The sequence below is a fragment of the Wasmannia auropunctata genome, unplaced genomic scaffold (assembly GCF_000956235.1).
Source record: "Wasmannia auropunctata unplaced genomic scaffold, wasmannia.A_1.0 LD335709.1, whole genome shotgun sequence".
NCBI lineage: Eukaryota > Metazoa > Arthropoda > Insecta > Hymenoptera > Formicidae > Wasmannia > Wasmannia auropunctata.
Window position 1 is genome coordinate 259,106 of NW_012027181.1, and position 12,804 is coordinate 271,909.

At 39.1% G+C, this 12,804-nt stretch overlaps 1 protein-coding gene across 1 annotated transcript in view; it reads right to left on the minus strand.

The window, feature by feature from the left end:
* Nucleotides 1-9,871, minus strand: part of LOC105456368 (hemicentin-2-like) — a 189,365-nt gene extending 179,494 nt beyond the window's left edge. The window contains exon 1 of the mRNA XM_011700337.1: nt 9,632-9,871. Within this exon, the coding sequence (XP_011698639.1) occupies nt 9,632-9,871 (240 nt within the window). The remainder of the gene's footprint in view (nt 1-9,631) is intronic.
* Nucleotides 9,872-12,804: the final 2,933 nt, after the last annotated feature.

Below are 12,804 nucleotides of genomic sequence, written 5' to 3' on the forward strand. Positions count from 1 at the left end.
TGCCATTTTTTTAATAATTGAAATTTTGACAAATCCTTCGTTCATCTACTAGATAATACAATATACTAACGAAATCTTTTTACATTTTGATTTCAGATGATCCGTTCTCGAGTAATCTTGTCTACCGCTGAAAACTAGGCGCTCCAGGGCAACAGCTGCAGTTCCGCCATTTTAAAATATTTTTTAACAAAAAAAATTTGACATGTACTCCAAAACATGTAATGCTAATAACTAAATAATACCATTAATAGTTTTTAAATAAATTTTTATTTTGCTGTCGAAAAAAAAATCGTGAAAATGTCGTCATCTTTCGCGCTGCAAGTGTATATAACCCCTTAAATCTAATCGACGTCGAATCGATATTATCGAATCGATCGACGTCTGTAGATCGATCATTTCTACCTGCAGGGGCGCTGCTGTTCTTCGATATTCGTCAATGGCGTGTAATACGCGAATTCGGTTTATTCGGTCGCAGCGATTCCGTCGTATCGGCTGTAAACATCAACGGTCGACGCGTGGCGGCAACCTTCGCGGTTGTTGTTGTTACGGTAGGTCGTGTTATTCGCGCGCGGCCGGCCGCGCCGCAGCGCGGACGGTCGTGGCGGCGGCGAGGCGGCGGGAAGGAGGAGAGCGAGACCTGCTCGATGCGTCGTCACATTCCCTCTCGTGGTCTCGTGGAGCGACAGCGCCGACTATCTCGAGACGCCGAATACAATTCGCGCTACGAACAATTAGCTATTACGCGGCTGCACGTGCTACGCGCCTAATCGGCGCCCGCGATCAGTACACGACTCGTAAGCATATATATATCGAAGCGACGATTAATCTATATAGCGAAGTATGTGCATATGCGCGAAATTTATTCATATTGTATGTATGTAAAGGACTGATAAGAACCCAAACGAGTAATATTTACTAAATTTATTATTTCATATTGCAACGTTCAAGCGGATGATAATTTCTTTAATATGTGTTTAATATATTCTGATTTCGACACCTCGGCGTCGCACTATTTTGTATTTCGTATCTATTAAATGCCTATCATACATTTTCTGATTCGCGAGGCCGGCGCGGAATACGTAATGCACGTACCGCTAGATTCGGTGATTTAGGTTATCATGATAGGTCGCGATATATTGATTGTGTGCGTTTATGCATTAATAATATTAACGTGTATATATCGACGTTATGAAAAACATGTATAATTCACGGAATTTGTCCGTTCAAAACGATTTGCAGGTGCGATAATGAAGTACGACTGTAAATTTTCGGACGGCTCATCGCGTCGCGTCTCGATCGTTTATTAATTCGACTCGCGTCGTAACGCGGAAGTGAAGAGCTGCCGCAACGCCATATCTCGTTTCCAGGATACCGCGCGGGTAGAGGAAAGATTCCGGGTCGAACGACGTTGTGGCGCGTCTAATTAAGTAAATACAGTCATAAGTAATTCCAAACAACTTGACACTCGTTACCGACGTGACGAATTCGACGTCCATTCGGCGATTAAAAATTGTCCGCCGTTCGCGCGTGGTGCTATACTTTTGCGGGATGTGAAACGCCGAATGTGGATCGCGTTAGCTTAAATGCGACTTTAAGTATTTTCCTTCGCGTGATTCTCGCGATGTGATAAAATGCGTGTCGCGATTAACGTCGGGAGTGCCGTGCAAAGTGCCGCGCGATCGTAATTAACCTTATTTCGCGGTGCGCGTCGTTGCGTCCGATTAATGTCGGGAGTGCCGTGTAAAGTGCCTCGTAACTAACATTACTTTTGCAAGTGTACGTATTAGTGTCATGAAGGAGCGAGTGAAAGACTGAGGAACCTCTCTGGAGAGAAGGAGGAGGCAAGACGGGAAGACATCGGGCATCGGCGGAGCAATCATCGAGTGAGTAAATTATCATTCATTATTCGTTGCATGGATCTATCAACAATTATAAAAGTTTGTCAAAAAATGATTTAGAAATTATTATATATTTTCTGCCAAATATTCGTCGAACAAACAATTTGCTTCAATGAATGGTAATAATGATACAGCTATTCGACTGTCTCAACTTGCCTATACTTATTGTTAGCTTGAATCCGACTTAAAAAACACATAAATAATTCAATGCAGGCAATGATCATTATTTTGAAATATTTATGTTATCACAGTCGCAAATTAGTAACTGTTGTGTTATATATTTGGATACGCTTGTATTTTACAGATTAACGTAGCCGTGCAACCAGCTGTTCCGCTGCTGCGCGTCGTATCTGTGAGTTTAATTATTTTTTTATTCTAATTAAAGAAAAAAGTTAATAAACCCATAAAAATTGTACGTATAACATATAGTAAAGGAATCGAAAATTTTGCGAAAGATTGAACTGCAAATAAATATTTCATACATTCATTACCTTAAAGTACATAGATACACTTTGAAAGAAAAACGTACTGACGTGAGATTCAATATTTTGCCACGAAATTTGTATATTTTTTATATAAATTATTTTATAATTAATCAATTACATATATTAGCTCTATTAAATATTTAATTTCTACTGTATGTGATATTAAAAGTAATTTTGGTAAAAGATTACTTTAGCAATGTAACACCAAGATGTTGTATATGCTATACGTGAAAGTTTATAAAAACTTTTTGATCTCACATCATGTTTTGCTGAATATCGTCAATCGCGATATACTGAACTTTGAACTTTACAAATAACTGACCATATTTTCGTGCAGACTCACAGACTGCCTGTTGATTCTTGTATACTTCAATATTTTTATCACGTCATTATTACCGAACAGATTCGTTTCTGATATGAAATAATATCACATCAATTAATCACGTATTAATATTGATAGTAACAGAAACATTTAGTGCTGATTTATTTATTTTTTTCACAAGAAACGTAGTGCTAATTTTATTTCTTTTTTACAAGAGTAGCGATTTTAATAAATCAAAAATATAAAATTAATTTGCTGCACAAAATGCGGCAAGTTTCATTTTCATGTGTCTTTCATTTTCATTTCTTGATTTGCGTTTTTTATTCTTGCGAGAGGAAATTGAGAAAATTCTATGCTTTAAGGTCGATGAAACGGCATCGCTCGCGTAATTCTCCTTGTTAAAAAGACTCGCGAATCTAGTATTTTATATATCGAGAGTATTGTCGGAGATTTTTAATACTCCGAGGGTATCCATTGATAGACCGAAACTTTACAAGGATCTTGATGGATCGGAAGCGACTAACATATAGTACGGGCTTGACGTCTCGACTAGCTTTAGTCGATCGAGAGAGTGACCCTCTGACTTCCGGTGGAACAGACCTACTCCAGCACACGGACACAATTTACCTTGTGCTTGAACGGCTGAAGCAGATAATGGCTTTGTTGCTCTACCGATCGATCGGTCGAACCTGTCTCCAGGCTTCGCGTGGCCTCTTCGTCTCTCTTTCTCGGCGCCCGTAATTCCTTCTAGTAGAAACGATAAGTCACCTGAAATGCACGATACAGCCAGTACGTTTTATTGTAGAGTCTTTATGTCGCATTTTTTTTATACTTATCGTCGAACAACATCTAACAACAAAATTATGTTTTTCAAGCGATTAGTCTAAAATTGTTGCGTGTTAATAGAATCAATCTTTTTTAGAATTCAATTTATTTCAAAAAGAATAATACATGCTTTGAAAAACTTGGAATTATATTTTCACGCTTATTTTGATTTTAAACAATAATAAAAGTCATACATGTGTGGAAATGATTTAATGAAAATATGTAAATAAAAAGGAGATAAGAAAACACGAATTTTTTAATATAAAGTATAGTTAAGTATATTTAATATACATCACTTGGATTCGTATTTGTAATCACGTTTCTGCTAGAGAAATTCAGCTCCGATCGTATGGATTGTCAAAAGAGAGTATAAAGCTAGCAATCTGCTTCGTCAAATTGAGGAACGGGCTGAGCTCTTTGTCGCTGATACGCTAGGACGGTTAAGATTCGTTTTATAGCGATAAACAACGGTAGATTATTTTCAAGGGAGATTTGAGTTAAATATTTAGATTGGAGTAGATTTTCAGCTGGAAGCGGCAGCTCTTTCGCTTCTCTCTCTCTCTTTCTCTCTCTTTTTCTGTCTCTTTCTCTCTTAATTTTGGCCTGGCTCTCTTCTCTCGTGAATGTAAGTTTACGGTATGCGGTATACCGCCAGCCAGTCCGAGGAAAGGATTGCCGTGATTATTTGTACAAGACGATACCGACAGCTCGTTGCATCTGCCATGAGAAATCGTGCATTGCCCTCTCTTGTGCAAGAACGCGCATATTGCGGCAAATTTCGAGCGTACACGACCGCACAATCGCATCATTTATTCAAAGGCTGTTAATTAAATGATACAAATACGTCCCCAATTTGGATAGTTTGCCGCGATTGGACACACGGATAGTTAGAGATATAATAATACCGAATATATCTGTTCAATTATATAATTACAAAATGTTGTCCAACAATTTCCGCGATATGTTCATGAATTTTCCATGACTTTTCTCCGCGCGGGCAGGCATTTTGTTTTTGTTTTATTTTTACGGGAACTCGATCTTTTTTTGTATATCGTGGTGTAAGAAGATTACGGCGTGACGAGGTTTCATAAAATTTTTTACGTATCATGCCGCTTGCGCATAAATCCGATCTTCGACATGTACATAACACAGACACAAAAATATGTGTATATACTTTACGAAAACTTTTATAGTTCACTCATCTATACGGTGGAGCAATATATTTCCTTGTTTTCAGGGACCTGAGTTTCCCGGAACAAGTAGTAGAAATAGGCAATGGAAATAACATATATTCCGTGAACAAACTGAAGCTTCGCGGAAGGATGTTTCACATGGAAATTTAAACGTGCGCATCCGTAGGTAGCGTAACTGATATACGACAGTTTCGATAATTATGTATTTCCGTCGGACGAAAGTGCATTAATTATCCAGTGATTGGAATGTAATGTAAATACGTTGCATTTCAAAAACGGCGATGATTGGTACAAATAACGTTTTCAAGTATGCAAACGTTCGTATAGCGTGACAAATGAGAATATGGTTACACGGTAAATACCCCACGATTTATGAATGTGTATATTTGATGCTCGCCATTTTCTGTGCTTTCACGTTGGCGTATAATCAATATTACGAATATAGATTGATATGTTTTTTATAATATTGTGAGCGCAGTATTCACCATTGTAATCAGATATCGTAGTATGTCACAAAAAAGAAACTAATTTATCATGTCTTATTTAGATGGAATATTGCCGTTACATTAGTTATTGTTTTTAGTAATCACCTAAAAATTTTTTGCTCTTTTTTTTAAACGGTCTAATTCTAAACGTTTCTAATTCATTGAGAGAGAAGCTGTCTATAGACATTTGCACAGCAAGTAACTAATTAAAAGAGTATTGTTCATATAATCAAATTTTTGTAGAATGAAAACGGAAAATTCATGACGCGCGGATTATTTCATTACTACGTTTTTCACATACAAGAACATGTATAAGCATTTATATTTTCGCAGATTTATTATTCGAAAATTATTAAAGAGTACTTACCAATAAAATGAATCGTGAGAGGAAGAGGGAGTGGGAGAGGAGAGAGAGAGAGAGAGCGTATTTTACAGCGTTATCTTGGTAACACGGTCATTGAAAATTTAATTAAGTAATGCGCGTCTAATTTCAGGAATAATTAATGTTATGGAAAATTCAGTTTTATCTCGGTCCGGGTATAAAACAGAGATAAATTTAATATAATGCGTTTACACTGCATTTTATACACCCTTAATTTTTAATTTCCATTATTGCAGCTCATGTTGATTTCATTTAGGTTTACCTAATCAACATGTCTTTCCAGTATAGTCAAAGGCGTATTTTAAATGTAACAATTGTACGTAGCAATCGTTAGAATTGTACTATCCAACATTGATACGACATTAGACACGCAATGCCTGCATTAGGATAGCCGATGATTAATGATATGCGAACAAAAGAAAATCTGTGTCTTATTAAGAATAGAGGCATCACGCAGCACCTGACGCTTTAATTTCGAGACATAACGGCAAGCCTTAACAAAAAAAGAGGGGAAACTGTTGTAATTATTATCCTCGTAAGGGAGAAAAGCTAATGTGAAAAATATTTCCAAAAATTGCATTGATTTTTCTTTATCATTTGACATGCTAAAATAAATTGTTTTGTAATTCTCATTTAATTGACTGTACGTACGACTGCGGTTTAATCGTCGATCAAAACAATATTATTCAATGACGAACAATGCATTTTTTTCCAACTCATTTATGCACGTACGCGGTTTTGCGAATCACGTGTGCGATTGTAAGCTGCACCTGCTTTTTGCCAGCTCAACCAGTTTGAACGATTAGTTCGAGAGGGTAAGAGCGCTTGTGTGATCCGTTCGCTTAATTAGGTCTTGATTATGCAGGTCTGGTAGAGAATACTAGAGAAAGAGAGAGAGAGAGAGAGAGAGAGAGAGAGAGAGAGAGGGTAAGAGAGAGAAATTGAACTTGATTTTTGAATAAAGCTAATTTATGAGAAATATTATATTGTGAAAATATTACGGAAATATGCTATCTTTAACAATATTATAAATATTACGTTGTTACTTTACTTTTATTTAATATTATCATTTAATAATATATCATATTATATTATATTTACCAATATATAATTTTAATATTCTTAAATTTAATACTGACGTTAATACATTCCGGCTGAATATTTTTAAACGAAACGAATATTTTTTAATTCTGGCGAGGGAACAAGCTTGCATCCTTGATTCGATCCGCTCTGCCGAAGATTTGACTACAAAATTACGAACGTTTTCACGGCCGAACATCCTGCGAGGCCGCGCGGTAGACCGCTGTTCATTATTCCCCGCAAAAACTCTCAAACGTTCATTTGCATTCTATCGCGAGAGCGGCAAAACGCAGAGCGGGGAATAATTAAGCAGCGAAATTGTCTGGTATGAACTATCTACTGAATACTATCGTACGGGGACCGCGTCGTCGGGATATTTCCGGAGTCCTCGGGTACGTAATTCTCTCCCCAGACTTGTCCCAGCGGGCTCCGAGCGTTTGAATCGTTCCGTATACGGCGCGGCGGGCTGTGCGGCAACTCCGCACTCTCTTGGTGGACTCTCTAATCGTCGAGCGCATTTTTGACGAAATCGATACTCTCGACTTCGCAGTTGCTCGCGAAGTCTTACTGAAGTGTGTGGACGCGACGAGACGGATTGTCGAAAGTGCGCCTAACTCATCGGCCGACGTCTCCGCGCCGCACTCTATATATCGCACGATGAATAATGCATCCGCGCGTGTGTAATACTCGCCGCGCTCTCTCGCGCGAAGAAATAAAAAACCATCTCCACGTGCGCGAGAGAGCGCGGACGCGTATAGCTTCGTATAAAAACGCGGGCGAGTAGACAAGTCGCGCGGTACCAGCGCGACAATTTTACGGGTCCTCTCCGCCGTATAGCATTTTCCTCACGCTCGGCTTTCGTCGAGACAAGCAAGCGGCGCGCGTTCACGCCGCGATTTATTATTCCCTTCTCGATTTCACGTTCGAGCTTTGTCTTCCTTCCTTCGTAAATAACGTTCGACGAAAATGATTCGTCTCGGATAATCCCCGCGCAATTAAACATTCGCATCGTCCACTGATATTTATTTATTGTTTATTAATTAAATTGCTAAAAATCAACTATAATGAAAGTTGCAAATAAAATCCTTTTTTTTTACCGATGAACCGCCATTAATTTTACCTCATATGTCATAGTATGAATTAAATACGTTCCTTAATGTGGATATTCAATTTCTAATGGTCGTTTGGATATGCGGCTTACGAAATCGATACGTGTAAGGTATTAAACTTTTATGCCCTACATATTGAAATATTTAAAAATAAAACATGATTGAAAGCTGTCAATATATTATTATTCGTGTATTAATCGCAGAATTTGAGGGTACACGAGATGCGTCAGGGCGATATTGAACTTGACGTAAATATCTCTCCATGTTTATACATCGATTAGTTTAAAGTAATATTATAGCCGGCAAACGGGCCGAGCGCACCGATTTTTATCGTGCCGTTTAATACATATTGATGTCCAATACATATTTTAGCGTCGAGTAGCTTTACAAATAATATCGAGGACGCGCGTGTATCACGGTTTTGCCTCGTAAAACAATTACGTTTTAGTTAGAACAAATTATGTGCGTTTGCACTCGCGATGTACACTGCATTAGAAATGTGTATTCGTTTGTTTATTACTCATTAACATGTGTCTCTATTTATTGCGATGTAAAAAAATAAATAATTATCACGCGCCTTTATAATTGTTTGCAATGTTAATTAGCGAGAACTATAATGTCTTCAATGTCTATTAGGGTGACTTAATTAATAATCAAAGGCACATGAAAATTGAAGGCCCGCTAAATATTTGAAAATTCGCTCTTTGCGGAAAGAACAATTTTGATGGATCCAGATTAGAAAATAATTTTTGTTCAATAATGAAAATAATTTTGTTGGAAAGTCAAAATGATTGCTAGAATATCAAAACGTTTTATATAGCAATGCCTATTATTTTTAACTTTCCAATAAATAATTTTGATTATTAAACAAAAATTAATTTTTAATAAATTAATTATTTCCAGGCCTGTATTCAGCAAAATTTTTAGACCTTTCAACAAAATACGTTCTTTCCATGTGTGACGTACGGCGGACTCGTCCGCTGCAATACTTGCAATATTTTAATATTTCAATGCGCGCCCGTTATCTCGTGCTCGCATCGTTCATAATATCATCATGCCGATAATCGTAATGTGTCGACGCGCGCCGATAAAAACACGACCTGCCATCGAAAATGTCACGCGCCGTTCAATCGCATGAATTTAAATTCGTCTTCGCCATCCCGCGAATGCGGCGTGATTTATAGGTAAACTAAAATATCGCATGCGTCGGGGAGCGCGATAAAAATAATCCAACCACGCGGAAACGTGGAAAACGCGTGCGCGCGAGTGCAGACACGCGCGCCGCGGACTGCACGTACGTATACACACGTACGTACCGTAAAAATTGACACTGGGATGCGCCACGGCACAAATTTCATTTTCTCGAATCGAGATTTACGCTCGCCACAAGCGAGAGCGCATCCACCCCCTTCGGAGCCTGTCCCGAGATGCACTGCAGCGGATTACTTTTTTTCCTGGCAAGAGAGAGAGAGAGAGAGAGAGAGAGAGAGAGAGAGAGAGAGAGAGAGAGAGTATTTTTCTCTCGCCCGTCCCCTCGCCTTCGAGATTTTCTTCCACGCCCAGTTCGCATCCTGACGTTCTGATATTTCAAGCCTCGCGCCGCGCGCTCGTATATAGGAAGCATAAGAAGCGATATCTTTACGAGAGGAGGTTTTTTTCCTTCCTTTCGTAGTTTCTTTCTTTTTTGTGGCGACTCTTCCTCCCGTTCCTTCACCTCCGTCGAACGAACTTCTCCTCCCGTGTTTTTCTTCGAGCACGACGTCTGCGGTTCCGTGCGCGGCTCCGCCGCGTTTTCACCCCGCCCCGGGTCGTCGTTGGGGAATAGGAACGAGGAGGGTGGAAAGTGACTCACTTTCGGGACATTCTCGGGACAGAGAACGCACTTGCGTCCACACATGCACGTACCCGCGCGCACACACGTGTAACGAGTGACAACCGCTGGCTCCGCTCCAAGTCCCTTGAACTTTTGACGAATCTCGAATGCCAATCGCTCTCCGACGTTGCCAATGAACGATGAAAATTCCGAGGGAGGAGGTGGCCGTATTGCCGTTCGTTCAAGTGCATTAAACGGCACGATTGTTTGCACGAACATCTTACTATCTTGTCGTGCAACTCCCGGGATCGAAAACAACCTTTTCTAACTCCTTACAGAAATAATGAGTGAGAAAGATTTCTCGAAATTTTTTATGTGATATTTCTTATATTCATTTAATAATTCTCCTTTGCTTTAAAATACTTTTAACTTTTTCACCAATGTCATATGTACATTTTATATCGATGCTTATACTTTATTAATGTTCCTGTGACACTGAAAAATTTTATTACAATAAATCCGGATTCTTTTTTAATCAGAAAAAAAGATGAAAGAAGAAGAAAGTAAATGGCAAAGAATTTATATTTTATTTAGCACAGTAAATACAATCTTTAACATTCTGCATTATTTTTTGCTTCGCGAACATATATTTTTTATAAATTACTTGCATAATTAAATAACTATCTTTCTTCTGTCTTTATTTTCTTTGCATTAAGCTCGAAGTATACGCATGTTCGAAAGCGTTTAAGTCGCCCTGCAGCAACAAGAGCTTTTTGTAGATTAGATGAAAATTGCGGCAACGCGAAAGGCGTCGCACTTTCTAAAGGCGAAATGCTTTTATATCTGCCTAGATAAAGTCACCGAAATTGTAGCGAGAGAGTGTTAACCGAAATAGCGTTCAATGATCTAATTGAATATTCGTATGAACTCGCCAAAGACCTTTCGCACATTCATATGTGAACAATTAAAAATAACGTATCACAAATAATTGTATTATTGAGTATTTGTATTATTGAGATTGTCAATTTTTCTCTGGTGATTATATAGTAAACAATATGGTTACACAGTAAACAATATAACATTTTTATTTACTTTTTTCGATAATTAAATAGAAAAAAATATATTTTATGAACGAATAACACAAATAAATTTGAGAGCGCCTTTTACAGCTGGATCTTGGTGCCTAATAAATTTTATACGAATTTTGAAATCCATTATTCAGCCATTTAAACTGCGCGCCAAATCAATGTCGGACTTGCAACGCAATTAGCTGAAGTTGCAATAACGAGATTACAATTGATTTTTAATTCGATGCTTATAAGCGCGTCTTAAAATACTGCGACGAACTTATTGCGAAAAATATTAAGATATTAAAAATTTTATGAACGAGTTTTTTCCAGACGGAAATAAAAATTCTTATGATACAATATTATTGGTTAACATTATTTATCGTAGACACTTAAATATAGACATCGCGCAGAGGTAACGAAATTATTTTTGTGTTTCGCGTATTAATTTACATTTCTTCATAAAGTGCGCTACACGACGACACGGTGCGCATTCGCTTGTTCGTTGATTCAAACATAACTGGTTACGTTTATACATTCGCGGCCAATTACTTTTTTTTCCCCTCTGCCGCCGTTCTATTTCGCGGACGATGTAATCGCGCAAATATCGCACGTTTGCAAAAATTTGCGAGCGCCATAAAGCGCACGTTTAGGCGGTATATTCGATGAATATTCAAGTTGCTCTCTTGATGCGACATGTGCTCGATCATTTGTTTCGTGAAATTAAATCGCCGCCACCACACCACCGTAAAATTGTTTTTTTTTTAACGCAAATACGCGCTTGCGCGCACGCTCGTGTTGTTCCCTTTCGCGCACGAGTTCGCGCGTTCTTTCTCCCGACGGCGAAAATTGTCGTCGGCGATTTCCGAGGCGCCTTTATATAGGAATTTGTTCCCCGCATTTATATTCCTCGGGAAAAGGAGGGAAAGACCCGGGTATTGTACGCGAACGGTGTCGGGTAGACCAAAGTAAATGCACCGACGGAAGAAACGCACGCGGCGGCAAGAGCAATATTATCGTTGAGAGGGAATGATAACACCCCGCCGCATATGTTACTGTACCAAGATACAAGTGTCTCTCTCTCCTGAAATATCAGCGGGACTGCCGAAGAGTACTTGAACCAACAAAAGGGGACCAACGTACATCTGGATATTCTAAAAGCGGCGGCAAAAGTTACACGGCCGTCGAGATATTTATCCTGTCGATAATTACTTTCGCGATTAATTGTGTGCGGCTTGCGCGCACACCTTCCTTTTTCAGCACGTTAAATCTCTCGTCTTACCAGTTTTATGCTAACGACTCCCTTGGCTTTCATAGTTAAACGTGATTTTCTCTTTTGGCTCAAACTATGCTCGGACATTCCCGATAAAATGGATTGAAAATAAAAAAAACCGCGAGCAGTATACGTAAGATTAAATTAAAACTGGGTCAGTATAAAAAAAAGGAGAAAACATTCTAAAACAAACAGAGAAATTGTTTGTCGCAAAATTAGGGCATCTAATAATACACGTATATTACCTGTCTATATACGAACGGCACTCACGTGTAACACTTCGATTGTTCGCCGCTGAGCTGTTCTTAAGCTAAACATTTCGACGGATTTTCGCCGGGCGCTGCTCACGATCGTTGAATAGCAATGAGATTCCTCCCAGGTGGATCCACCATACGGCGTGGCGCGCGACGTCGAATTTTCGGTTACGATCCGCGAAAGAATCCGGGCGGGCCGCGCTCGCTCTTTACGGTCGCGCGCGCGCAAAAAAAAACTCGCGCAAAATAAAACTTAACAAGGGCGCACTTTAAAAGTTGCCTCCCGCGGCCTCACCTATAGCGGCCGACCGTTTCGACCTCCGACGCAGGGTGCCGCGCGCGAAAACTATAAAGGTAGGATCGTCAGAACTCCATTTCACTTTATTGTAATTCCATTTTTTTCCCGTTTGCAAATAAACGCTATGATGCTCACGTCTATCGCGTTACCCACGAGTGGCGAAAAGTTTTCGTTCGATGGGAGTTAAATAGCATTCACTTCGCATACCCGACCCATCGCGTTTTTTTTCTCTGCGCTCTCTATTTTTTCTTACAGCGTCTTTCTTGTGCCTTTATGTTCCTCCACGTTTCATATCTAATGCATTTATCCATACTATATTT